At 35.9% G+C, this 26,288-nt stretch overlaps 4 protein-coding genes across 13 annotated transcripts; 2 read left to right on the forward strand and 2 right to left on the reverse strand.

The window, feature by feature from the left end:
• Positions 1-1,920: 1,920 nt before the first annotated feature.
• On the reverse strand, positions 1,921-4,820 carry LOC125186062 (U-box domain-containing protein 44-like). Its single transcript, XM_048082379.2, has 3 exons — positions 4,012-4,820; positions 3,639-3,942; positions 1,921-3,556 (listed from the first exon to the last, which is right to left on the reverse strand). Exons 1-3 carry the CDS (start codon positions 4,726-4,728, stop codon positions 2,121-2,123), a joined length of 2,457 nt encoding a protein of 818 aa, XP_047938336.2. The 5' UTR covers positions 4,729-4,820; the 3' UTR covers positions 1,921-2,120.
• An 8,436-nt stretch (positions 4,821-13,256) lies between these two features.
• LOC125186833 (putative ADP-ribosylation factor GTPase-activating protein AGD11) lies at positions 13,257-16,460 on the reverse strand. Of its 7 annotated transcripts, none has more exons than XM_048083294.2 (10): positions 16,219-16,460; positions 16,076-16,105; positions 15,302-15,379; positions 15,136-15,220; positions 14,974-15,049; positions 14,255-14,418; positions 14,032-14,194; positions 13,845-13,961; positions 13,676-13,771; positions 13,257-13,616 (listed from the first exon to the last, which is right to left on the reverse strand). In XM_048083294.2, the coding sequence occupies exons 3-10, from the start codon at positions 15,357-15,359 to the stop codon at positions 13,380-13,382; spliced, it is 996 nt and encodes a 331-aa protein (XP_047939251.1). In that variant the 5' UTR covers positions 15,360-15,379; positions 16,076-16,105; positions 16,219-16,460; the 3' UTR covers positions 13,257-13,379. The 7 variants fall into 7 exon arrangements, with proteins under 7 accessions (XP_047939251.1, XP_088914091.1, XP_047939249.1 ...); XM_089057965.1 differs by having other exon boundaries at positions 15,302-15,395; XM_048083292.2 differs by having other exon boundaries at positions 16,076-16,152.
• A 3,291-nt stretch (positions 16,461-19,751) lies between these two features.
• LOC125189145 (uncharacterized) lies at positions 19,752-22,655 on the forward strand. Of its 2 annotated transcripts, XM_048086386.2 has the most exons (4): positions 19,752-19,898; positions 20,389-20,490; positions 20,656-21,150; positions 22,146-22,655. In XM_048086386.2, exons 1-4 carry the CDS (start codon positions 19,876-19,878, stop codon positions 22,459-22,461), a joined length of 936 nt encoding a protein of 311 aa, XP_047942343.1. In that variant the 5' UTR covers positions 19,752-19,875; the 3' UTR covers positions 22,462-22,655. The 2 variants fall into 2 exon arrangements, with proteins under 2 accessions (XP_047942343.1, XP_047942340.1); XM_048086383.2 differs by having other exon boundaries at positions 20,389-21,150.
• Positions 22,574-25,847, forward strand: LOC125189143 (cytochrome b561 and DOMON domain-containing protein At5g47530-like). 3 transcript variants are annotated; one of them, XM_048086381.2, is made up of 4 exons: positions 22,574-22,659; positions 23,695-24,290; positions 24,581-24,835; positions 25,229-25,847. In XM_048086381.2, exons 1-4 carry the CDS (start codon positions 22,620-22,622, stop codon positions 25,538-25,540), a joined length of 1,203 nt encoding a protein of 400 aa, XP_047942338.1. In that variant the 5' UTR covers positions 22,574-22,619; the 3' UTR covers positions 25,541-25,847. The 3 variants fall into 3 exon arrangements, with proteins under 3 accessions (XP_047942338.1, XP_047942337.1, XP_047942339.1); XM_048086380.2 differs by lacking the exon at positions 22,574-22,659 and having other exon boundaries at positions 22,786-24,290; XM_048086382.2 differs by lacking the exons at positions 22,574-22,659; positions 24,581-24,835 and having other exon boundaries at positions 22,786-24,290.
• Positions 25,848-26,288: the final 441 nt, after the last annotated feature.

The raw sequence follows: 26,288 nt of genomic DNA on the forward strand, positions 1-26,288 counted from the left end.
ATGGAATATCATTTATGTTGTTCAATCTTATAAAAATGAGATAGTACTATGTATGATAGATTCTCTATCTCTAATATTGGGTTTGATAATTTTCATTTTACTTTTTCAATTATTTTATGTCAAATCCTTTTTGCTCTTTTTCTCTTAAATTTTTAGAAAGTACTATAAAATAAAAAATATACTAATATGACATTATTAAATACATTAATTAAAGAAATAAAGTATAAATTTAATAATCAAAATGACTTGTAGCTAAATTAAAATTTTTAATTATGATTCGAATGTTTTTAATATAAATTATAAATTTAAACTTGTTTGGAGATACTATAAAATGCATTTCCTAGTATCGAAACTTGTTTTTCATCCCAAGGCCTTATCAAATAAAGATGCTAATATTACCACCAAGAATTGAAGAAACGTACTCCCTCCGTCCCAAAAAAGTTGAGTCGTATTCCTTTTTAGTCTGTCCCAAAAGTTGAGTAATTTTTTTTTTAAAAAGACAAAATATCTAATCACTCATTTTTTTATTCCATCATTTACTTTACTCTCTCTTATCTTTCCTACTTTTTTCATCTCTCCTATTTATTTAATATAAATTCTTAACCTCCGTGCCCAAAAGTTTTGTCTCAACTTTTATGGGACTAAGGGAATATTACCTAAGAATTGAATAAACATACATCCTCTATTTCAAGGAAGATGACCTTTTCCTTGAGAGCCACTAGATTTTATGCAAATTAATTTTGTTTAGTGAGTGGAAAGAGAGAGTGAATAAAATAAAGATAAATGTGTTTCTATTTTTAGTAAGGAAAAATTGCCTAAAAAATCACAAACTTTGGGGAAAGTATGATTTTTCCCACAAACTATAAAAGTTGCGCCTAAAGTCATGAACTATCGGATCGTACAAATTTTCCAAACTACCAACCTGACGACATATTTCCGTTTAAAACTTATCCCGCGTGGCATGGCGAAGGCGTGACTTGGCAAAAATTTTTGACAAGGCACAAAACGAAGTCATTTTATCCTTTTTTTATTGAATCTTCTCTACACGTCGCCGATTTCATCCTTAAACCGTTTGTTGACGATTTCACTCTTGTCGATTATGCTTTACGTTGATTGAATTGGGGTTGCGCTTTCGAAATCAGCCAAAAAGAGGTTATATTACCTGAGTTTAGAGTTAAGCCAGAAATTTTGTCAAGTCAAGCCAGAAATTTGTACGATCCGATAAAGTTCGTGACTTTAGGCGCAACTTTTATAGTTTGTGAAAAAGCAAACTTTTCCCAAAGTTTGTGATTTTTCAGGCAATTTATCCTTTTAGTAATGAGTCATCTTAGTTGGGACAAACTAAAAAGGAAAGTGGGTCATCTTCGGTTGGACAGAGGGAGTATTTAGCAAGATTGTTGACTAGTTCTCGATATAAGGTACTCCCTCCGTCCCATTCAAGACGTTCACATTTCCTTTTTTAGTTTATTTCACTCAAGATATTCACTTTCAATATTTGAAAATAAATCTCTCTCCTCATTATAATATCCAACTAGTACTTTTTTTTCTCTACTCAATCCACCTAACAACTTTTCCTAAAATCTTATATCACTTAAGAATGTGGACATTTTGAGTGGGACATTCTTGAGTGATACGGAGGGAATAGTTGACTACACCATAAAATTTGTATTGGTTGAGGAACTTCGCTTAAAAATACGATTTCCAACTTATTCTTTTAGAACGATCTCCATCAATATTGAAGACTCTGATTTTACACCTCAACATTGATTTTTATTTTAGCCAATGATATTTCCTTGGAAAAGTAGAAATGTCGAGATTTTGCTGCCTCCGTAAGATTGTGAAATTTCTAGCTAATACGCTTAATGCCAAGAACATAATTACATGAATATACACATAGGTAAGAAGAAGAAAAAACCCAAATTCATCAAACCATGCTGGACTTTTAATCACTAGAAATAATACAAGATCATGTTTTTACATCATATCCCACTTCCTCCCAACTTGAAATATGCATACAAAAAACACTACATCTTTTAATGTAATTTGAATCAATCACAATATATCAACAATAAAAATGATCAACAAACCAAAAAATACTACTACAAAGCATGCATTTCTTCTCAAAAGTAACTAGACTGCGGCTGCAACAGCTGCAGCTGTGCCAAAACCTTGGCCACCACCGGCGCGAGCATCGGATCACCATTCTGCGCCACCTCAATCAACACATTCTCCGCGGATTCGCCAAACTCATCTCTATGACTCTCCACTCTAAAAATCCTCTCCAGCATCCACAAGGCCTTCTCTTGAGCCTTGAAGCTCCCACATCCCGCAACTCTGATGATTGGATGCACCACCGATTCCTCCACCAGATGCCTGCACCCGCTCTCCCATATCTCGTCTCTAAGAAGCGTCGACAAGCAGCCCAATACAGCCTCATCCGCGCCTCTCTCCTCGCCTTGGAGAATCTGTACCAATGGAGTGATCGCCCCTGCTTTGATCAAGCAGAAGGTGCCTTTAATCGTGCAGTGTCGGTCATGGACTTTGCAGAATGAATCGGACGAGGGAGGCACGCAGAGCCACTTGAGTTTTCTTGATTTGGTCATGTTTGTTGTGTTTTGTGATAGTTGGGCTAAGCTGAGTGCTGCCTTGGATTTGGCACATTGTGAGGTGCTTGTGAGTAGCTTGATGAGGAGAGGGAATATGCCGTGTTCAGCCGCGTAGTGCTGCAGCTTTTTGTCGTTTGGATTCGTGAAACGGATCAGGAAGGAAGCAATGCTCTCAGATAGCATGATGGATGATGGTGTTGAAGTGGTGGTTGAGGCCAAAAAAGGTAGTATATTGGCTTGTTTGAGGATCTCAGTGACTCGGTTTTCGTTGATTGGTAGATTTGCAAGGATTCCTAGGGCTGCAGTCTTCTCACAATCTGATTTTGTTGTTAGAACTATGTTTGCAATGGTGTGGATATGGGATTGGTCTAGCTCCAGTGTGAGCTCTTGTGTGGATTTGGAAAGCGCGTGGATGAGCTTGAGGGCGCCATTCCTGATCCGGGCGTCCCTCTCCGTGATCAACGGGAGGAGGAGTGGGATCGCGCCATTCTCCTTCATCTTCTTCCTGACCCGGGAAGCGGTTGGGTGTGAGGCTATGTTGTTTAGGGCCTCCAAAAGATGGGTTTGGATGACGGGGCTCGAGAGGTTGAGGAGCGACAGCATCTGCTGCGCAACGTCGTGCTTGACTAGTATGGTCTCCGACTGGGCCACTTTTGCAAGGATGGCCGACGCCGGCTCTCTCAGTGTCATCAAGACTGATGTCACTGAGAAAAGTAGCTGCAGGAGGGACGCCACCATCCCAGAGTCGATCAGCCTTTGGATGTTCGACTTTAGGTTGGATATGCTCTGTAGGGCGTTCAAGGCGGACAGCTTCGCCTCTAGGTTTCCTTCCTTGAACATGCTCACCAGGGGCTCGATCGCCCCTTGTTCCCCTAATGCGGCCTTGTTTTGATCGGTTAGCTCCAATCTTGACACCGCGCTTGCCATCAGAACCTTGCTCATTTCTGAACCTGGAAAAGGAAATTGATAACCCTCCTATTAGAAGGAAAAAAAACAAAATCTTGATATAGGAGAGACAGATAAAGAGATTACCTTGTTTTAAATATGTGATCAATGGCTTGAAATAACCAGCTTCAGCCATGTGAAGAGCATGTTGGGTGTTGGTAGACATAATATTTAGCAGCATTCTTGCATCATGGGAAGCTTCTTCATCATCTAAATTTGAGATTGCTACCAACATCACTATGCAACCTTGTATCCTCCCGATTCTCCGGATGACTCCTGCATCGTCATCGCAGAGGCTGAGCAGAAGCCCGACCGCCTCCTTCTGCTCCTCTGCATCTCGTGCCAATGATTTCACCAACGCAGACAAGAATTCCGAATCTTTCATCTTTTCCTGCACACTATGTTGCTTAAATTAAAAGAAGAGAAAATAAATGGTGGAATTCAACTAAAAGTAGAGTACCTTGTGGTGGTGATTGTGTTGAGAAATATATCTCAGCATTCGAATTATGATCAATCGGTCGTTCCCCTTGGACGAAGCCAATCGACAACACAAGATCCGCACCACATCTTCATCCAAAATCATCTCACTTGAAATCATCCCATCTTTCAAGAATCCATCCAAAACAAAAAGAGCATTCTTGAATCCCTCCTCTCTCCCATACTTTAATTCTAAAATGGCTTCATCAACCGTCAACTCTCTCGTCTCCTCCATGATCTCCCCTGTTTTCTCCCCTATTTTCTCCCCTGTTTCATCCCCTGTTTCGTCCCCTGTTTCATCCTCTGTTTCCAACTCTGTCTCCACCGCCTCGTTGGCAAAATCCCACGAGCTCGACTCGAAACGCACGTTCATCATCTCCCGGCAGAGCGCCTCGACCTTGTCCTTGTTCGACAGTGGCGCTTCGTGGCTTGCAAAGAGAGTGAGCCCCAACGATCTCCCAAGATTCTGTATGAGGCTCTCGATGTTCTTGGGAGGGCTGTCCACGGCTGCCCTCGCACGATCGTAGTCGCTCTCCAACGAGGCGATCGCCTTCTCCAAGGCCGGCACCTCTGCTGCCTCGACGCAGCCTCTGATCTCGCTCAAAATCGGACTCAGTTTGCCGATGAACTCTGCAATCACCTCTGTTTGAATCGATGACGATGATCTCGAGTTTATCGTCGATGACTCGAAGTCCTCCATCGGAGTGGTGAGAAAGAGAAAAATAGTAGTAAGACTTGGTTTCAACCCAACTCTTGTATTTATTATACTTGTTGTTTGTTATGTAATTTCCAGTTGTTGAGAGAGAAGAAATAGAAAGAATTGGAGTGTTATGGTCTGTATGGTTGCAAAGTAAGCATCTTAGGTGTCATTTTCAGTCGTAAAATATTGATTATTTATTGGTGAAAGTGATTTATTGTTGTATATGTTTGTGTGAACATGAAAGCATAGTTTAGAAGACTAAGTCAACTTCCACCAAGGCAAAACACACACACACCTTTCTTTGGTCAAAGTAATAGATATTTTTCTTTTTTAAGTGCCCTCAATACAAGGAGACTATGTTCTAGATGTATTCCTCACTATTTATATATGCCATAGTTTTCTTCTTTGTTTGTTTAATCAAAAATATGAAACTTACTTTTATTTTAGTGCAAGAAAAATAATTAACACTATCTTATACTCCCCATCCCTATAAATAGTGCACATTCTAAAAGTATCACAAATTTTAATAAAAATTGGATAGAATATTGATTAATTTCATTATGATGGATCACATTCGATTTATTTATAAATAGGAGGATAAAATTAAAAAAAAAATCCAAATAATAAGACTAATAATGTGGTCAATTAAAAAGGCAAAATATGCCACACGTTGTAGGCACTAAAACGAAAAAGAAACAAAATAATGCGTCTGATGAAAATAATAACAACCATAAAAGGTATCAAAAATATTTTTAAAAAGAAAGAAAAATATAACGCTGCATTGTAGCTTTATGTACTTTATTTTTAAAAAACACGTTTTTTTATTGGCAAAATACATATTTAGGTCCTTATACTTTAGTTAAAATGTTCATTAGGTCCTTGTACAATTTTTTTGTTTTAATAGGCCCTTATACTTTTCACAATATTTTTTCAGGTCTTCGTACAATTTTTCGTTTTAGTAGGTCCTTATACTTTTATCATAACTTTCATTAGGTTCTTGTACAATCTTTTATTTTAGGGACTTTTTTACATTTATCTTGGATAATAATCTAAATTTAATTAAACTTAATGAACTTTTTAATATTCCATTATTTAACTTAGCATAATCTTTAAATATAATATCATCTTGTTATCCAATAATCTCAATACGTTGTAGAGAATAATAAAAAGATTAACCGTGCTGATTGAAGATTAAAATCGAAGTTTTTTTAGAATAACTACCTGAATTTTCAATTGATTATTTATATTTATATTGAAAGATACGTTTCCTGGATATTTATAATTATAAGATAAGTTAAATAATAAAATTGAAAGGTTCATTAAATTTAATTAAATATAAATTATTATCCAAGATAAAAGTAAAAGAATATCTTAAAATAAAAAATTGTATAAGGACCTAATAAAAGTTATAATTAAAGTATAAGGACCTACTAAAACGAAAAAATTGTACGAGGGTGTGATGAAATTTATGAGAACGGTATAAGGACCTATTAAAACGAAAAAATTGTATGAGGACCTAATGAACATTTTGATTAAAGTATAACTATTAAAACGAAAATATTGTATGAGGACCTAATGAACATTTTGATTAAAGTATAAGGACCTAAGAATGTATTTTGCCTTTTTTATTTAATGAAACGTGCGAATGACATGGAATTATAAATGTTGCAAAAATGAGATCATCGATGGGTAAATAATTCTGTCAATCTTAAGATCATCAATTCATCATGTTGCACTCACTTGCAGTTATAAGTTTGGATCCAAATGTTTTCATGCAAAGTGTCTTAAGTCTCAAGATATAGAATGGAAGCAAATTATTTTCCTGATTAGTCTATTTCACTGATGATTTCTCACTAAGGATATTTCAAATAATTATGCTCTAAACAATGCACTAAAAAGGATATTTTAATTAATTATGCTCTTAACTTTCTTAATACTTTCTCTATCAACTAGTGCACGACCCATGCTTTAGTATAAAATTAGTAAAAAAAAATTATAGAAATAAAATGATCTGAGTATTATTAGTTGAGATACTTTGGAACTTGGTTTTAGTTTATTTAAGTTTTTTCTTTATGATTGGTTCATGTGGTTGATTTAAATGCTCTTGCACTATTATTTAATTATTGCCCATCTATGGAATAAACCTAGACATAGAATTGAGAAACTTGAGCTAATGTGTGAAGTAATTAACTGTTTGATGTGTTAATAGGTATTATAAAATGAATTACTTGAAGGATAATTTAGGAGTTGGTGCACTTTATGAGAAGACATAATTTTTATTTTTTACATTAGCTTAGGAACCCTCATGATCCTAGTCGGCATTAAAGCATAGACAAATCGGCCACATATTAGTTGTGTCGTCGAGCCCATAAAATTCTACCTCTCTTCTCCGGTGATTTTCACCAATTGTCACTCCCTCCATCCCACAATAAGTATTCAATTTTACTATTTCGATATGTTCCACAATAAGAATCTTATTTTATTGTTACCGTAAATGGTAGGTGTGCTCTACATTCCACTAATTTATTTCACTCACATTTTATTATAAAATTAGTATATATAAGTGAGACTCATATTCCACTACTTTATATTATTCCACTAATAGTTAAAGTGGAGAGAATGTAAAGTAAGAGAAAAAATAATGTAGATAAGTTATTCTCTATATTATTCTATCTATTACTTTATATTTTCGCTACTTCAACTATTTTATACTATAATTTTTCTAAAATTAGTGCAAAAATGCGGCACCTCGCTTATGGTAGGAAGGATGGGTATTTATATACATTTATGGATATAGCTCAATGGAAATAAATTGCGAGTCAATACACCAAGCAGATTAATTAATCAACCCTTTTTTTTTAATATTTAATTAATTCCCATCATTTCCACATTCTCAATATTTTTCCAATCAATCATACTATCCCTTTTAGTTGGTTTATGAATAACCACCTAAGAGCATCTCCAACGGCGGACGTCGCAGTAGGACGTCGCGGAAGTCCGACTGGACGTCCGCCGTAGTGAGGAAAAAGGTAGGACACGCCCGTCCCCAACGCCCGTCGGATGGGCTCGGATATCCGCCCCACGTCCGACCGGATGTCCGCCGCTATGGCGTAGGTCAGACGTCCGAGTTTTAATTTAAAAAAAAAAAAAAACTCTATAAATAGGGCTCGTTAAACTTCATTTCATTCACAACACTTGTGTTGACAAGTTTCTCTCTCTAAAATCTACAAATTTCAGTTCTAAATGGAGTACAATAGGAACTCCCCCAACACGAGCGGAGGAAACACACCCACGTTTCCCGCCGGAACGGAGGGAAACTTTAATGCGGGGATGAATCCCCAAATGGCAGGGATGGCGGGGATTACTCCCCAAATGTTCTACAATATGTACAATTGGATGAATCAGATGGGTGGGATGATACCCGGGGCAGCGGGGATGGGCGGTAATATGGCGAGTGTGGGTGGGATGATGCCCGGGGCAGCGAGGATGGGGAGTATGCCGCCAAATATGGCAGAGATGGGGAGTATGACGCCAAATATGGCGGGGGTGGGTGGGTCGATGCAGCACAGGCGCCCTCAGACACCTAGGGAATCTGTCTATCGCCCATATATAGATTTGTTGGCCGATGATTCCCCTAGTAGTGTTCCGGAGACTCAATACGCTGGCATCGAGACTTTCTCCTTTGAGCAGTTGGGGCAGGAGTTGGGGCTATCGCCGATCCGTGAGACTCCCGATGAGGCGGAGCCTGCTGCAAGGGGCAAGGGCAAAGGCAAGGGCAAAGCTAGGGGCAACTGGAAAACCCCAATGGCAGAGGCAAGGGCAACTGGAAAGCCCCAAGCTCTTCCTCGAAAACGGGGGCAGAGGAGGAGGGTGAGAAGAGGTCGATCTGGACCGTGTGGGAAAACGCTGTGCTTGCGAAGGCCTGGGTCGGTGTAGTCGAGGATCCGTATGTCGGGGCGAACCAGTATATTGACTGATTGCGGCATCGCATTAGTGAGGCCTACCTAACACACAAACCGGCTGGGGCGAAGCCTCGCACTTCCGAGCAATGGCGGAAACAGTGGGACCGGTTGAGGCCTAAGCTCAGTCGTTTTGCCGCCCTCTACCAAAACAACCTGCGCATGGCTGATACGCTCGGATTTTGCACTGTTTTAAGGCCATTATTTGGTCCATTTTTAATGTCAAAGTCACTCTACACGTCCATTATTTGCATATTTTGTCTATTTTGGTATTTTGACGTGTTTTGTGAGAAATGTGCATAATTGAGCCGAAAAAGGGAGCCAAAACGCAAAGTTTGGAAATCTGGAGTCAGACGGCGACCGGCGACCGCCGCGTATGTGTGCGGCGACCGCCGGCGCCCGGCGGGCAGATCAATGCAGCGGTCCGCCTCTGAAAAATGTGCTTGGAAGAGAAGTCTCGTCCGGCGACCGCCGGAAGACGTGCGGTCCGCCGCCGAGGGAACAGACTCTCTGGAATCCAACGCGGCGACCGCTGGCCAAGGTGCGACGGCACGCCGGAGAAAGGCGGCGAATTCGAGAAGCCCTAGATTTTCGCCCAGATTTACCATATTTTGGAGATTTTTTCCTTTTACAACAAGGAGTGGCTTTCCCCCTATAAATAAGACCTCAAGCTTCATTAAAAAGAGAGAACTTCTACTTGCAAAATAATTCATAGAGATCAAGACCTAGAGTACTTCATTGGTGCAAGGAGTTGGAGAATGATTTCAAGAACATCAAGAACGACAAGGATTCAACCCACGAGTTTTATTTGCTTTAGTTTTATGTTCAAATTGTCTTACCTTCAATCTATGTTTTTAGCTTATTCAATTATGTGTAACTAAACTCACAGGATTCTAGGGATGTGTTAGTAACGACTTTGGTTATACAAATTCCTTTTACTATCTAATATCCGTTTTGTTTTTACTTTGTTTCTTCCCTAAGTAGTTTTGATGCTGCATGATTGAGTGACACAATCGTGTATGATTTAATATAACTTGCTTCATAACTGTGACAGAGTTCTAGCGAGTTAGATTCACTTAGTAGACACTACAATTAGCTTCCCTTAAAACGGCACTGTTAATTGAGAGTGAGGACTTTTCAAGGGTCTTAGGAGCATTTTGGAGTTACGTGTTAGGATTGACAACCCTAATCTTGTAATCAACATTTGTATTGCATGAGCATAAGCTAGGTGACTCGTCCTTTCAAAGTATAAACTGTGTTAGGTATTGTAGTTGGAATTTTGTATAACCATAACTGTGAACACACATCCCTGGGATTCCCTTATCTCTATCGTCTTTCTCTGTGTTTTATTCACTTTTAGTTGGTCTATGCTTTCTATTGTTTTTAGTTTTTCAAAAGTTTTCAAAATCCAATTGTTTTTCCAGATAGTATTTGAGTCTTAGTAGAGGATAGACACTTTGTGTTCGTCTTCCCCGTGTTTGATATCAGGTACTAACCTTTAGCTATACTATATATACTCTGTACACTTGCAGGTTTATTTAGTGCTAATAAAAAGTGCATCAATGGCAACCAGCGGCATGTCTGAGGATGATGTGAAGAACCGGGCCCTGTCCCAGTACCCCGACAGAGAATTGAAGTTCAAAGAGTTTGACCAATGGGAGGCCTTTCTCGTGGTCAGAGATTCGCAAAAGTTTTGTGCGGGTGTCGACTCGGACTGGAAGCGGACGAAGATCAACTCTTCCGATGAGTACAGCAGCAGTGCTGGTTCGCACGAGCTCCCCGAAGCCGAGAAAGTGTCCCCGCTACCACGATCAGACTCCCGCCGTCGTCGTCGCCCGATGGGGCAAAAGGCTGCGCAGCGGATGGCGAGGGGAAGCGGCAGCCGCAGCGGGTCCGTCGAGGTCGAATCGGAGGTCCCTGAAGCCCCAGATAAGTACGACCGTCTTGCCCGCGTGCAACTAACGAAGACCCTGAGTCAGACCATGCATAGGTGGTATAGCACGCGCGATCCTGTGTACAAAAGGATGTGCAAGGATGTGATCGACACATGTCGGCGCGATTTAGGAATGCCACCTATTGATGATTATGGCGTTGAGATTGGGGGCGGGGACGTCGGAGGCGGCAGCGGCACGGGCGACGGGGACGAGGACGAGGACGAGGAGGAGTGAGAGCCGAGGGTTGTAATTTTTAACTTATTTATGTTTTTTTATAAGTATTATGTAATTTTTTTTAATTATGTATTTTTTTAAGTATTATGTAATTTTTTTTAAATGAAGTATTCGAATTTTCCCGTATTCCGTGTCGACATTTTAATTCCGTAAATTGAGTAATTGTGAATTTATTTTATTGCGGGAAGTCCTAGTGGAAGTCTTACATTGTGTAGTGGGATGAGAAGTCCTAGTGGAAGTCCTAGTGACGTGGCAGAAGGTTTTTGTGGAAAGTCCTAGTGGGAAGGTCGCCACCGGAGATCCTCTAAGTACACGATTATAATTTATATTCTTTTTTTATAATTTTTTTAATAATAATGTAAGTAGTTAAGTACCAGTAATAAAAATAATTAAAAACATTATATTATTGAAAAAATTGCAAAAAACATTAAAATGGAAAAATACAAAATATTTCATCCGTCCACGAAAAATAGTTACGTGTATCTATTTTGGCACGTCTACCAAAATTAGTCTCTATCTATTTTATGTTATTTTTTTACCCAATGAGGTGAATCTCATTTTTTAGACTATTTTTTATAAATAAGAGAATAAACAATCCGAAAGCAATAATTGAATTACGAAATTAAAATCTTGAGAATAGATGAATAAATTGTTCTCATTATATAGTAAGGAACATGATTATATTTAGATAAATAATATATATTTTGTGAGTAAAGCTATACTATTAAATTTAGTCTTTATTTATAGAAAATGAAAAACTATGAATTGTGGTATATTTAATATTTTTATATAGTATAAATATATATACTAGTATTAATTTTAATTTAATAATATAAAATATTTATAATTTAATGAGAGTCTTTAAATTGTAAAATATCTGATTGGACATAAAATAGATGGAAGAGAAGACCGTTTAGGCTCATTCTCTTCTGTGGCTGACCATGAATTGAGGTCATGTCGTAGTTGTTTTTTCAGTAATGAATAAGGTAATAATATACATACGCATGAAGTTGAATTAAAAGGAGAAAGAAAAAAAAATTAGAAAATTGTAAGAGATAAAAAAGTAGTCAATCATTTTACCAAAATGTCCCTACATACGTAGGAACATAAGAATCTACCTAAAATCTGCAAAACATAAAAAATAAAAAATATTAAAAAGATAAAAATAAAAATAAAAACTACTCTTTCCTACTTACCATGCACTCCCTCCGTCTCATGCTACTCATGCTTTTCACTTTGATAACATAAGTTTAAACATGAATAATTAGTGTAATTAAATTAAAATTTTAAGTGCAATAAGACAACACTTGATAAAGGAAATCCGAACTAACTCTAATATCTTAATTAAATACCATAATTTTTATCTAAAATAGAAATAGTGCAAATAGTTTGGGACAATCCGAAAATGAAATGCGCAAGTAGCATGGGGCGGCGGAGGGGGTATATAACCACAAAAAAATGTACTTCCTCCGTCCGCGATTAGGAGTCCCGGTCACTTTTGCGCACATATTTTATAAAAATGATAAAAAATAGTTAAAGTGGAGAAATGGTAACGTAAAAAAGAGAATAATGTTGAGAAGACTCTTGTCAACATTATTCTCTTTTTTACTTTATCATTTCTCCACTTTAACTATTTTTTTTTTATAAAACGGGTGAGCAAAAGTGACCGGGACTCCTAATCGCGGACGGAGGGAGTAGAAGGTAGAGGGATTAGAAGGCTCAGCTGCCGCTGGACCACTGATCCTTTATTGTAAAAGTTATTGTCTCATATCTATCTTAAGTACTACTTCTTCTGTCTCATTTATATGAAGTATATTAGTTTTATAATAAAATGAGAGTGAAATAAAATGATGGAATGTGGAGCTTACTTACTGTTTGTGGTAAAAGTGAAATATAACTTTTATTGTGGGATGGACGGAAATGATAAAATATGACTCTTAGTGTGGGATATAGTTGTACCCATTTGTTCTCATCTAAATCCGCCGGTAGACACAAGCTAATAATTATGTACAATAATACGATTTGAACTTATTTTAAGAAAATATAAATACAGAACGTATTTAGTATCTTATACATTTTGTCGTTTTAAGGTGCGGGAGTTACGACATTGAAGGCAGCCAAGAGAGCATCAGAATGAGAAAGGACAAGAAGTAGATACATGAAACACTCGCCTCGTAATCTTTGATCAACCTTAACGTTTGATCGACAAATTTTATCATAATAATAGTTTCAATTATTTTTGTTTAACTGATTTTATTTAATAACTGCTAATAACATTTATCTTAAAACTATCAAACTTTATTTCATTACTTACTAAGTACTAGTAATCACAAACAAACATGAAGGCATTTTTGTTCAAGAAATAACAAATAATTCAACCTGATAAATTTTATCTATCTCATCCACCAAACCAAACCACATTTATTATGAATTGATGAGTTAAAAATTTGGAATCTATTATACAAGCAAGCGTAAGCAAAAAAACTAAAAAAGGTAATATTTGGATTTAGAGTAAAAGATGATGCTATTGCGTGAGAGGCATACACTCAAGCTCGATCTCGATTGAACCTCGTTCAACATTCTGTAAAGAAATGCAAACAACTTGCTTAACTCTACCCGGTTGGAACGTGACCGCACCGGTGGAGGATGACTCTGTAGCCCTAGCAACCGACAGCAGTGGTTCGATATCAATCACAGCGTCCCCCATAAAATCATCTGTTGAGAATGTATCCTTGTCATACACATCCTGCCAACATAAAAACTACCTTCATTCTTACTTGCCACAAATTAAAAACATAACAAAACTACTGTAGTACTTACCAACTTCAAAGGAGGTATATCTGATGGAATTGACAACATTAGGCATTCATTCCATACAGGGTTGATGTTATTTTTTATAACCCGCGTCTTCATTGACTGCACTAATCAACCCGTGTTCTTGAGATTATCGTAATTGTACATTAACATATAAAATGAGTGACATACAAACCTGATTTCCGAGTGAGAGGACTACGTAGGGGTCACTAGTCACCATATCCCGGACGACTAGGTTGGTGCCTCGCAGTATACTCACCTTAATCAGCCCTACAAATTCGACCATACCTGCCTATACCAACCACATAAATTAATTGATATATTTATATAGAGATTCAAGAAACAATGAATTCAAAATTGACCTGGCTTGAGTTAGGTTTCTTGTGAGACTTATGTTCCGATCTTTTCTTGTGGTGACTACGCTCATGGATTGCGGGTTTCTCATTATGGTGTTTCTTATCGCAACTTTGGTGGTAGGAAGAAGACGGAGGAGTGTTGAAGAACTCGTGAAGCTCGTATTTTCTCCTGAAAATATATTTTAGTATATACATACTAAAGAAACGAAGAAAATAGGTTGGTTGGTACCTTATGAAGTCAGTCCGCTCCTGAGCACTAGAGTTGGGATTTGGTTTTTTATACTTGTCAGGAATTTGGGCTTCATATTTCAAGTTCACAACACCATTTCCACCCATTTCAGTTATACCATCAACTTGCTCGTGTGTCCATTCATCAAGATTCACAGAGAATACCTGCATACCAAACATTACATACATGCATTAACACTACAACCACCTAAAATCAATGTCTTATATCTACATTTATAAAATATAGACATCCCAAATTCATCCCGCCAATACATGTCTTATTTTATCATTTTGGTCCGTTCGCTGTAACAAATCTCATACTCTTACAGTAAATCTGGCTCGACTTTTTCAATTTTTATTTTTTATAAATCTTAGAACTGGTGCAAAATAAAAGTAAGACTCATATTGCTGGACGTAGGGAGTATATATTTGGGGCCTTCTAGAACATAAAGGAAGACAAATAAGGAATCAACCATAAGAAAGAGATAGAGAGAAAAAATGGTTGAAGTATTGTTAGTGGAAAATATGATCCGATATAGAATAATTTTGGTAGACGAACAAAAGTTGAATAAATGAAGGCTCCTATTGTTAAGGTATGTAGTACATGCAAATAGGTAGAGGAGCTATGGACTTGTGCCGCAGGGAAGCATTAGAAAAATCAACAAAAACAGAACTTGTTAAAAGTGTTTGATCAATTAGTGACATCCATACTATACATACCTGTGATATATGCACTCCAAGGCTTCTATGAACTCCAGAACATTTGATACAAATAAAAGCTCCAGTAGTAAGAGATCTGGTTTGTTGTCAAGCTGAGTTTTAGTTTTCAAGCTAATTTTGGTTGATGTAGGAAAAAAAAGTAAAATTAGATGGGAGAATTACACCCATTTGGGATCTGGTGCACCACAGTCTGCACAAGTTGCATTGGTAGCTTCAGATAATAAAGCCTCCAGCCTCGCACGTGCACCTAGTTGACACATTGCATTTTTTATAAATAAATGTTTTAGTTGATATGATAGTGAAGAGAAATACTACTAATTTAAGTTACCTAAAGCAGAATTCTTCCATTTCTTTGAGTAGCGACTCCAATTTGAAGAGGTCTCCATTTTAAGACAGGAGGAGGAACCTGAGTAAACAACACACTATCTAATATCATTGCCACAAGGGTGCGTTAGAATGATAACTCATATTTAGGGTGATAACCTATCATTTGGATGAAATATATCATTTTTGCTAAAATATTATTTTATACAAGCAGAATATTATTTATATTGATATCATATTTATACATACATAATGTCATTTTATCGAATATAATCATTTTATACAAACAAAATATCATTTCATTGATTACAAGTATCATTTTATACATAAACATCATTTTTAGCAAAAAAAATGATATATTTCGTCCATAAAATGATAGATTGTCCGCGATTTATAGAACTATTTACTTTATATTCCACTTTTAGTATGCCGACCGCACATTCCACTAACTTTTTACACTCATAATCCATTATAAAACTAATACTACTGAAATTGGATCACACATTCCACTCACTTTCTCCCTTTACATACGCAAAGTCAAACAACTTCTTAAAATACGTGCGAATCAAAAGGCTGTTTAAATGGTGGACGGAGAGAGTATGCAAACAAAAACAAGATATTTAATCATCATTGCTCTTTCCTACACACAGAGAGGCCAACCAAATCAAACCAAACCAAACAATTAAAGCAATTCCTCAGTAATTAACAAGAAGAGGTCATACAAAGAAATTATCACAAAACAAACCATAATTAATTAGAAGAGGAGAAATTACAATACCTGGAGAATCTTTAGTTTGTGTGGTGTTGTCTTCATGAATAGACATTCCCCCAATTCACCAAATAAAGAGAAACCATCTGGAAATTCATATTGGTGAAATAAAACAGATTAATTTTATTTCGAACCAACAAAACTTGTATTACCTGTGATGATAGGTGAATGCCGGCTGCAAAATCAGATAATAATATTCAATCATCGCCGATGCAAATTGCATGGATTAAATACTACAACTTGAGAAATTCATCAAATAGAGGATTCAAATTCTCAGATTTTAGCTGAAAATGGACGAAATTTGTGGATAAATTTGTTTAGCAACCAAACATATGCGATGACAATCATAAAAATAAAAATCACAAGATTTGTCAAGTTCGACAAAAAAAAAAAAAAAAACACTTCTTTTTTTGCGGTGGTGTGGAATGGAAATCTTGGCAGTTATCACGGAGACACAAATGCATCAGCAAAAAGTATTTAATCGAAGAATATAGGTAAATTGACAAAAAATGCAAATACAAAATTTGAATAAAATAAAAATTTGAATTGCCAGCATCATTTATTATATACCTCTAATTTGACCCTATTCATAGCAGAAAAATTAGTACTACTATAACTTTTCCTTAAGTCATTTATATTATTTAAAATAAATACATAATTGATTTTATTCTTGAAAATATTTATCATTATTAAAAGATTCACAATAAAACTTTAGATAGAATAATTATTTATCGTATTTTAAATAATTTTTTTTTATTCATTTTATTTAAACTATCACCATAATATGAACATAAATAAATTGTTAATTTTCTACAAAGTAAAAGTTGGGCAAAATACTCTTCTAGTTGAAATTTCTCTCATAATATGCCATATATATCTAACTTATAATTTCGCAAGTATTATATTAGTACATATTGGTAGAATTTTAAAACAGAAAAATTGCTCGTTTGAAAAGAAAACATTTCATTTGAATTTCTTTAATATATTTCTTTGTAGTAGTATTTTTTTTTTTTATCTTTTATAAATATTATTTTGCTAGTATATAACATTTCTCTATTTTATATAGTGTAATATACATTGATAAGATTTCAAAATGAAAATTTTATATAATTAAAAAAATATTATTATTGAATGATATTATGTGGATATATGACATTGCTATAAAATACTTATTAGTTATTACTATTATTTAATAAAATAAGGGTAATATGATGGGAGATTGTGTGAATCAGCATACATAACACAATCTTCTAATGTATAGCTCGTGCTGCACAAATTGATATGATCATAAAAAGTTGAAATTCTAAATAAATTAATCACTTTAATTTCAATATTTCATTGAAATATTAATTTCATAATTATTTCATAGTGTGTTAAATATCATTATAGGGATGGTCCCAATCCGTGGACACCAAATAACTTGTATGATTACCAGATAAATTCATATAGTGAATCATATAATAAACCACTACAATTTTTAAACTCATATTATTAAATTATTTTGTGATTAATATTTTATTATATTTTATAGTGCATGATAAAGATAATTTGACTATGGAAGGTCGTCGCATTTGGTGCCCACCTATGCTCGTACTACTAGATAATTAACTCTGTATTCCTATAATTTTGACAGTAGTACCAAATGACCATATATTGATTTTTTTTTTCATATTTCTCCTTGTGATATATACTCCCTCCGTTTTTTCATAGTTGAGGCAAAACTTTTTGACACGGAGTTTTAGAAATGAATGTTGAGTGTGTTAAATAAATAGATAAAAAAGTACTCCCTCCGTCCCAAGAAAGATGACCCCTTTCTTGGGCGGCACGGGATTTTATGTAGTTATATTTTGTGTGGTAAGAGGAGAGAGTAAAGTAAGAGAGAAAGAATAAAGTAGAGATAAAGGTGTTTCCATTTTAAGTAATGGGTCATCTTGATTGGGACAAACCAAAAAGGAAAGTGGGTCATCTTCAATGGGACGGAGAGAGTAAGAGAGATGAAGATGTAGAGAGAATAAAGTATAAAGTGAATAAAGTAAAGAGAATAAAGTAAGAGAGAGTAAAGTAGAAAGAGGAAAAAATTACTATATAAGGAAACAACTCAACTATGAAGAAACTTCCCGAAATGGTAAAATGACTCAACTATAAAGAAACGGAAGGAGTACTATATAGAAAATATTTAAAATTATAAGCTTCAAATTATATTCCAAATCACAAATAGTATTAAAATAGTTGAGAAAAATAAAATAAAACACAATGTATATACGAGATCCAAATTTAAAAAAAGAAATGGAGTATAAATTAGTTTTTGGAACAAAAGGACAATATAAATAAATATATGAAAAAATAAGTTTATAAGAATTGTTTTATAAATATAAAAGGTCACGTATAGAAGGAAAGTGGAAAAAATATAATTTACTAGCAAAATTAATTTTCAAATAATTTTATAATACAATATACTATTATACTCTTTTTTAAATTAAATTTCATTTAATTAATAATAATTTAATATCAATATTTTCACTTGTCTTTTTAATTTGTTTTTTTAACTCATTTTCATATTTTTTGTTAAAACTATAAAAAGTTCTCGTGTGATGTAAAAGTATTTGTTTAAATTTCAGGTTGTTAACAGTAAATGAGCTTCATGTGCAGTGTTAATAAAGTGGAGTGAAACTTTAAATTCTTACAAAAACTTTATTTAAAGATCAAATTTATAATTTTTTCATGATCTGAGAAATTGAAAGGCAGCGACACTTTTAATTGAATTGTCGATTCAATAATTCTCAAGTCTATTTATTGTTTTTACTACAATGACTTTAATCGTTGTTAATTCAATTGAAAATTTCGAGATGAGAAAATTTGAATCTCACTTAATGTAAAATTGAAGATAAGTAAGTACTCTCTTGCTAATAAAGGTATTTTTTTCTGCACAAAATTTTAAAAATATGGAGTTTTATTAACGGTGTCGAGTGAATAAAATAGAAATGAAAATATAAAAGAGAAAGAAATAATCTAACAACAAAATTAACAATATCATAATATTACCATCTATTTATTTCAAAGTCCAACAATTTATTAAAACTCGTATTGAGTTAAAATGTAAATAAAAGTATTATTTTTTAAAAGAAACCATTACTCTTAGCCCGATATCTGGTGTCGCAACTCGCAAACTTAAATATGATAATCCCTTTGTCTCATATTTATAGAGACTTTAGAAATAACACATGTTTTAGCGGAGGGATCACTTATTACTTATTTATCCTATGTCATCTCCTACTCCACCCTTCACAAACATAAAATATGATGGTGGACCCATTATTTATGTTTGTAAGGAGTGGAGTAGGGGATGGTGTAGGATAATACTCCCTCCGTCCCCGATTAAGAGTCACACTTTTCCATTTCGGTCCGTCCTCGATTAAGAGTCACACTTCATTTTTACCATAAGTGATAAGTAGGTCCCACATTCAACTAACTCACTTCACTCACATTTTATTATAAAACCAATATAAGAAAGTGGGTTCTATATTCCATTAATTTTTTCAACTAACTTTTCTTTATATTTCTTAAAACCATGTCTAGTAAAAGTGTAACTCTTAATCGGGGACGGAGGGAGGAGTAGGTGACCCGCACCGATGTTTTAGCGCAAAATTTAGAAAGTACATATTTGACAAGTGTTAATACGATTTAAACAGTAAAACATTGCTGCGACGACGACGTTTAATCCAGAAAGGGTTTCCCCATATCCCTTGCCCTTGGGCGTCGATTTGCACACGGCATTCTCGTTCGTTAGGTCACCAGATTTTGTTCAGTGAATGAAAAGGATGTTTTACAGAGGGTAAGGACCTCCTTACTAATCTTCTCAATTCTGCTTCGCATTTAACAATTTATGGTTTGTTGATGCTGCTATTTAATCCGTATTTTAGACGAAAGATTTTTTGGATCCAAAGGTTTTGATTCCGTTGGATTTATCGGTTCGAATCTTCATTTTTTATGCATTTTTACTCTTTTTTTGCTTGCAATTTTTTCTTGCCAATCTGATTAGGTATTTGAGTTTTATTCCTTTTCTTTCTTGCACTTGAGAAGCGTTCATTCTTTTTATTTCGAGTTTGTTATCAATTCGTAGTTTCTTGTTGTTTCAATTTAGTAAGTATCAATTTCGGATTTTCAATAAACTAGCTATAAAAATTGCGCTTTGAACTAGTTCTTAGTAATTCAAAGTAAAATGGCATCTTGTTTAGAACTACAATTTCCTCTGCCATCTTTATTAATATTAGGTTAATGCATCTGGCTGACTCGGTGAATGTTTTGATTGTATGGATGTGAAGTAAATACGTTGATAGTGCTGATGCAAGGGAAATGGGATTCAAACGGCAGCGTTTGATGGATCAGGGTTCTTCGTATTTTGGAGCTCCTGGTCCTAGTTATATGTATGATGCTCCACCTCCTATTCCTCCTGCATTTTCTTATGTTCCGCCACCTTTTCCAGTTGTCCGACTTCGAGGCCTTCCATTTGATTGCGCAGAGGCTGAGATTGTCGACTTCTTCCATGGTCTAGATGTTATTGATGTGCTGTTTGTTCACAAGGGTGGCAGGTTTACAGGAGAAGCTTATTGTGTATTGGGATATCCACTGCAAATTGATTTTGCTTTGCAGAGGAATAGACGAAACATTGGTAGGAGATATGTTGAGGTTTTCCGAAGCAGGAAAGAGGAATACTACAATGCTATTGCAAATGAAGTTTCTGATGCTCCTGGCGTTTCACCTCGTCGTGGTGCCCCAAGGGCAAGATCTATGGATGAGAGGGACTTGTCAGAATTTAAAGGTGTACTGCGGTTGAGAGGATTGCCGTTTTCTGCTACCAAGGATGATATTATTAACTTCTTTAAGGATTTTGCGCTGTCAGAAGACAAAGTTCATTTAATAGCTAACTCTGAGGGAAGGCCAGCTGGAGAATCTTTTGTGGAATTTGAAAGCCCGGAAGAATCAAAAGCTGCAATGTCGAAGGATAGGATGACTCTGGGGTATCGCTACATAGAGCTTTTCCCTGCATCACGGGAGGAGTTGGAAGAAGCTGCTTCAAGGGGGAGGTAACTGCCCTAACCCTTTCTTTTTTATTCAATATTCGTAGCTGTGGATCCTCCCATTCTGATTGGTATTTGGATGCATTCAATGTTTCTTGAATTTTATGTGTTATATATATATGTTAGCAAACTTATACTCGTATTGTCTTATTAGCTGTTGGGCATGCGTAAAATGCATTTCTTGAACATGTCACCTCTCTTTGTCTGGCATGTAAAACCAGTTCCTGAAACCTCACTGTCCAGCAAGACACCATAGATTTTGGAATGTGCTCATGCAGTATCCAATATCCATCAGGGTGACTGTTTATAGTTTGTAGTGTGCCGGTCAACTGTTGTACTGGCCATCTCCTGCTGTATTCAACCTGTCGGTTCTGATGTTTAGTGTCCTTTAATTAGATCTCTGATGGTTTGTGAATACAATTTTGATTTAGACTCTACACCAACACTTTTCTCATTTATCTTAAGAAATCATGACGATTGAATTTAAACTATCCTGTGGTGCAGAGTTATTGCTATCTTCTTATTAGTCAGTCCCTTGACATATTCCTCAATAGTATAACTTGTTGACTGTACTTTCCATAAAATTTTAGGAGTGTCTCTTGAAGCTTGTGATTTTTGTTTTTCTTTCAGAATCGTTAGTAGGATATTGGATTTTCCATATATGATTTAATTTCTAGTAGGATTTATTAGAAGAGAAATTGTTGTGTTATGCAGCTAATAATGATATGAGATGTACATTTGAAATTCTATAGTTTGTAATGTTCACATTTGAAGTTGTAAATAAATTGAAAACGGGCTACCCTTTGTGAAAGGTGTGGATACTAGATAAATTAGGAGAGTTTCCATGGCTCTGATTAGAGCATTTGTGTTGGTTCGTACTTGTGTAGATGATTCAACTTTTTTGAACTACTTTGTGTGCTGTCGCTTCATACTTATATTACTTGTGTTGTGTACCATTAAGTTGTGAGCTCTGAGTCAATTGGATGACATTTTTTAATCAGGTTAATGTCAAAATCATTAGAAGCAAAAGATACTAGTGAACCTACACCCGTACTGCGGATGAGGGGACTGCCATTTTCAGCAGGGAAAGATGATATAATAGATTTCTTCAAGAACTTTACTTTGTCCGAAGACTCGATCCATATCGCCTTCAATTTTGAGGGTAGGCCCACAGGAGAAGCTTTCGTGGAGTTTGCTTCTGCAGAAGATGCTAAAGCTGCATTGGCTAAGGACAGAATGACGCTGGGAAGTCGTTATATAGAGCTGTTCCAATCTTCTCCGGATGAACTTAATGAAGCAGTTTCAAAGGCACGGTAACAATTTTGTTAGTACGAGTAGTATTTATCAGAAATGTAGGACGAAACATGGTTGGATTAAGTTTTTGGAATGTAACTTATATTTCTTGTTTGAAATGTAGAGTTAAAGCCACTATACTCTATAGCTCTCACGTCTGAGGTCGGATTGCCTTTTCGTTCATGTTAATTGCATACAACAGCTATGTGACATTATTAGTCGGTATGAGTTTCAAATCTTGAATCTGATTTATTGCTAAACTCAATTCTAAGTATATCTCTACAAGATTTGGATACGGGATTTGTTAGGATAATTTATTTAGCTAGATACTCCCTCCGTCCCATAGAAATAGGCCATTTAGAGTTGATACGAGTTTTAATTTGTAATTAGTAAAGTAAGAGAGTAGAAAAAGTAGTTGAAATTGTGTAGTGGATGGTGGGATCTATAGATAATAAAGTACTAAAAGAGAGGGAGAAAAAAGTTGTCATAAATGGATATGGATTATTTATATGAGATGGACAAAAAAGGAAATATGACCTATTATTATGGGACGGAGGGAGTAAATAAAAATAAGATCCACATTCCACTAACTTTTTCAACTCACTTTCCATTAGTACATTTCTTAAAATCTATGTCCGGTCAAAATGTGACAAAATTTAAAAGACAGAGGTGGTACTATGTTTGAATTTGTACTTCTTTCGTCCCAAGGTAGTTGAGTCGTATTCCTTTTTGGGTTATCCCAAGGTAGTTGAGTATTTTTTTTTTTAGCAAAAAAGTCCACCTTCTCCCATACTACTAATATACTTTAACGTCTCTTTATTTCTCTTACTTTTCTCCACACTTTAACTGTTACCATATCAATTTATTAAATAATGTGCCCAAAATATATGTTTCAACTACCTTGGAATAGAGCGAGTATTAATTATTGTCTCTCTTTTTAACTATAAATTTTGAAATAAATTCAATAGGAAAAGCAGGCTACAATTTTTAATAGGTACAACAAATAAATGTGAAAGCATCATAGCTATATATGGTTGCAAGTAATAAAAAGGAAAAGGTAGATAAGAACATGATGAAAAAAATGAAAAGGCTGCGTCGTTGTTATAGGTGAAGAAGCAAAGAATCTAGAAAGTAAACACTAATTTGGGACGTTTAATATATAGTTATGTATGTAGCATAAAATTCATAATTGCACATTGAGAAAAATGGTTTGTAATTGTATGTTGGGATTTGTGTGGGCGATGGTGTTGTTCTCAGTCTCACCGTTGCTAGTAAAAGCCCACGTTTGCTCAGATGATTTCCTCATCAAGGCGGAAAACCTCAACATCAGCACCAACTGCAACCTCCTCTCCTTAGGAGCCGAATTCGCTTGGAAATTCGACAACGGCTCCCGCCAGCTGGATGTGGCTGTGGGGGCCAGGCTGGAGTCCCCCACGGCGTGGCTCTCCTGGGGCCTCAACCTGGACGGCCCCCACATGGCCGGCACCCGAGCCTTGATGGGCGTCAAGCACCAGACCGGCCTAGCTGCTCGCAAATTTAACATCACGGACGCCACCAAGCGCCGCTGCCAGCTCCGCCCCTCGGACGACCTCGGCCTCAACATCACAAACTTCAACTTCATATACCTTCATGATATCATGTACTACATCATCCGTGCCACCATCATCCTCCCCGACGCCTACAACGCCTCCAGAGCCAACATTGTCTGGCAGATTGGTAAGGCCGCCGTCGACGCTGACAAGCCTCGTATGCACCCTACCTCTCTTGACTACCTCGATGCCTCCCGGACCATCAATCTCATCACCGGACAGCGACTCAGCCTCGACCCCAACCAACGTACTCGGATGAGAACGGTAATTACCATACAATCTATGCTTCTTTTATTAGACAATTCTATACTACATCCCTTCTTGAAAAAATAGAAATTTATGAAACGACACGGGTTCTAATGCATAATTGGTAAAGTAAGAAAGATGAAGAGAAAAAGTAGAGAAAATAGTATTAGTGGATTGTGGGACACACTTTCAAAAATAAAAGGTTTTGAAAATTTCTATTTTTAAGGGATGGCCAAAAATAAAAATAATTTTATGTGTTATTATTAAGAAACAAGAAATTAAATGAAGGATGTATATATAATGTGCAGGCTCATGGGGTGCTAAACATGGTGGGGTGGGGAATATTCCTTCCGACGGGTGCGATCGTGGTGAGGTACTTGAGATGTCACCCTAAGAGGGTGACGTGGTGGGGCGCCTTCCACGTAGGATGCCAGAGTATGGGTTACCTTCTTGGTTCGATCGGGTGGGCCATAGGGCTTTGGCTCGGCCAAGCCTCCCAACACTACACATTTACAACCCACCGGATTCTAGCCATTATGATTTTCACTTTCACAACAATACAAGTAAACCTCTCAATGTCTTTCGTTTACTATCTCAATACTTTGTTTTACTTTTTCAATCCTTAAAAAAATATTATGTCATTTTTATACGTGCATAACAATCAGTTAATTTCTATCTATGAAAGTACTTATTTATTCCCTCTCTCCCGCATAAATATAGTCAATGTCTTTTTTCATTCTCTTTTACTTTATCTTTTATGGGCCACACATTCCATATATTTTATATACTTTTTCTTATTTACTCTTATTTTACTAATCACAGATTCACAAACTAACAATGCCTCAAAGCTAGGTTTATAAAATAAGACATCTTTCTATATTTATAATACATTTACTTATTTTTATTTTTATTTTTATTTTTATTTTTATTTTGAGTGTATGTGTGTGTGTGTGCAGATGACGGCACTAAGGCTGAAGCCAAAACGCGCGGATGAGTACCGAACATACTGGAACATGTACCATCATTTTCTGGGGTACTCGTTGATTGTTGTGGCGGCGGTGAACATATTTCAAGGTATCAACATCATTGAGAGTGGGACCCACCATCACTGGAGATGGTCGTATGTCGGTGCCCTTGGACTCATGGGGGCAGTGGCTACCTCACTTGAGCTTTATACTTGGCTTAAATTCCGCAAGGCTATTAAAAAGTTAAAGAGTCTTAAAAAAACTCAATCTAGTGCTACTGCACCAGCCCCACTCTTGAATTAGCATGTTGTGGCGAATGATTAGTTACTGTATGTTCACAGTTCACTCTGGATTGATATGCGTTGGAGTGTACTCCCATGCTCCCACCGTCTCAACTAAGTTTAGGCATTTCTTTTAGATATGAAGATTAGTTCGGACCTTTAAAAAAGAAATACTACTGCTTAACTTTGTTATGAGTATGACAGAGCCAATAATTAATTACCGTGAAGTAATCAGTCGAGGTTTCCTCATAGTATTTACTCCCTCCGTTCATAATTAAATGTATCATATCCGATCGACACGATTTTTAAGAAATTGTTTGACTTTATAAGACCATCCTCATCCTTGTCCCAATACCGTCTCTTAACTGTCTCATCCCTTCACTATTTATTCATGGGTCTCACTGCACTTTTTACCTCATCTCTTAACTAAGAGACAACACTTGCATCCATTCAACTCTTAACCATCTCATCCCTTAACTATTCATTTAATTTTATTTTTTATTTTTCTTTCCAACAAATTCAATTAATAAAAACACACTATCATTAAATAAAAGAAAATTACAATTTAAAATCCTAAAAAAAACAAAAAAAAACACATAATTAAAATCCTAAAAAAATAAAAAAGACATAATTTAAAATACTAGAAATTAAAAATTGCACCCTTAAATTATAAAAACTACTCCGCTGACGAATCATCGTCTGAAGGCGGTGGCGGTGCCCTCAAGCTAGGTGGAGGTGGAATACTAAGTTGATTTGCCAGATACTCAATG

The sequence above is a fragment of the Salvia hispanica genome, chromosome 5 (genome assembly GCF_029641045.1).
Source record: "Salvia hispanica isolate PSC_SH4W2 chromosome 5, Shi_PSC_v1, whole genome shotgun sequence".
In the NCBI taxonomy this organism is placed as follows: domain Eukaryota; kingdom Viridiplantae; phylum Streptophyta; class Magnoliopsida; order Lamiales; family Lamiaceae; genus Salvia; species Salvia hispanica.

Excerpts from the sequence above, each read along its gene's own strand:
- LOC125189145 (XM_048086383.2), top strand. The coding sequence starts at position 19,876 with ATGAAAAGGATGTTTTACAGAGG. Across the intron at positions 19,899-20,388 it reads AAAAGGATGTTTTACAGAGG|TAAATACGTTGATAGTGCTG; the intron begins GTAAGGACCTCC and ends ATGGATGTGAAG. Across the intron at positions 21,151-22,145 it reads GAAGCTGCTTCAAGGGGGAG|GTTAATGTCAAAATCATTAG; the intron begins GTAACTGCCCTA and ends TTTTTTAATCAG.
- LOC125186062 (XM_048082379.2), bottom strand. The coding sequence starts at position 4,728 with ATGGAGGACTTCGAGTCATCGACGATAAACTCGAGATCATCGTCATCG. Across the intron at positions 3,943-4,011 it reads AACACAATCACCACCACAAG|GAAAAGATGAAAGATTCGGA; the intron begins GTACTCTACTTT and ends CATAGTGTGCAG. Across the intron at positions 3,557-3,638 it reads GATCACATATTTAAAACAAG|GTTCAGAAATGAGCAAGGTT; the intron begins GTAATCTCTTTA and ends TTCCTTTTCCAG.
- LOC125189143 (XM_048086380.2), top strand. The coding sequence starts at position 23,643 with ATGGTTTGTAATTGTATGTTGGGATTTGTGTGGGCGATGGTGTTGTTC. Across the intron at positions 24,291-24,580 it reads AACGTACTCGGATGAGAACG|GCTCATGGGGTGCTAAACAT; the intron begins GTAATTACCATA and ends TATAATGTGCAG. Across the intron at positions 24,836-25,228 it reads TCACTTTCACAACAATACAA|ATGACGGCACTAAGGCTGAA; the intron begins GTAAACCTCTCA and ends GTGTGTGTGCAG.
- LOC125186833 (XM_048083291.2), bottom strand. The coding sequence starts at position 16,111 with ATGAAGACAACACCACACAAACTAAAGATTCTCCAG. Across the intron at positions 15,396-16,075 it reads ACAAACTAAAGATTCTCCAG|TGTGTTGTTTACTCAGGTTC; the intron begins GTATTGTAATTT and ends GATATTAGATAG. Across the intron at positions 14,419-14,973 it reads TTGGAGTGCATATATCACAG|GTATTCTCTGTGAATCTTGA; the intron begins GTATGTATAGTA and ends TTTGGTATGCAG.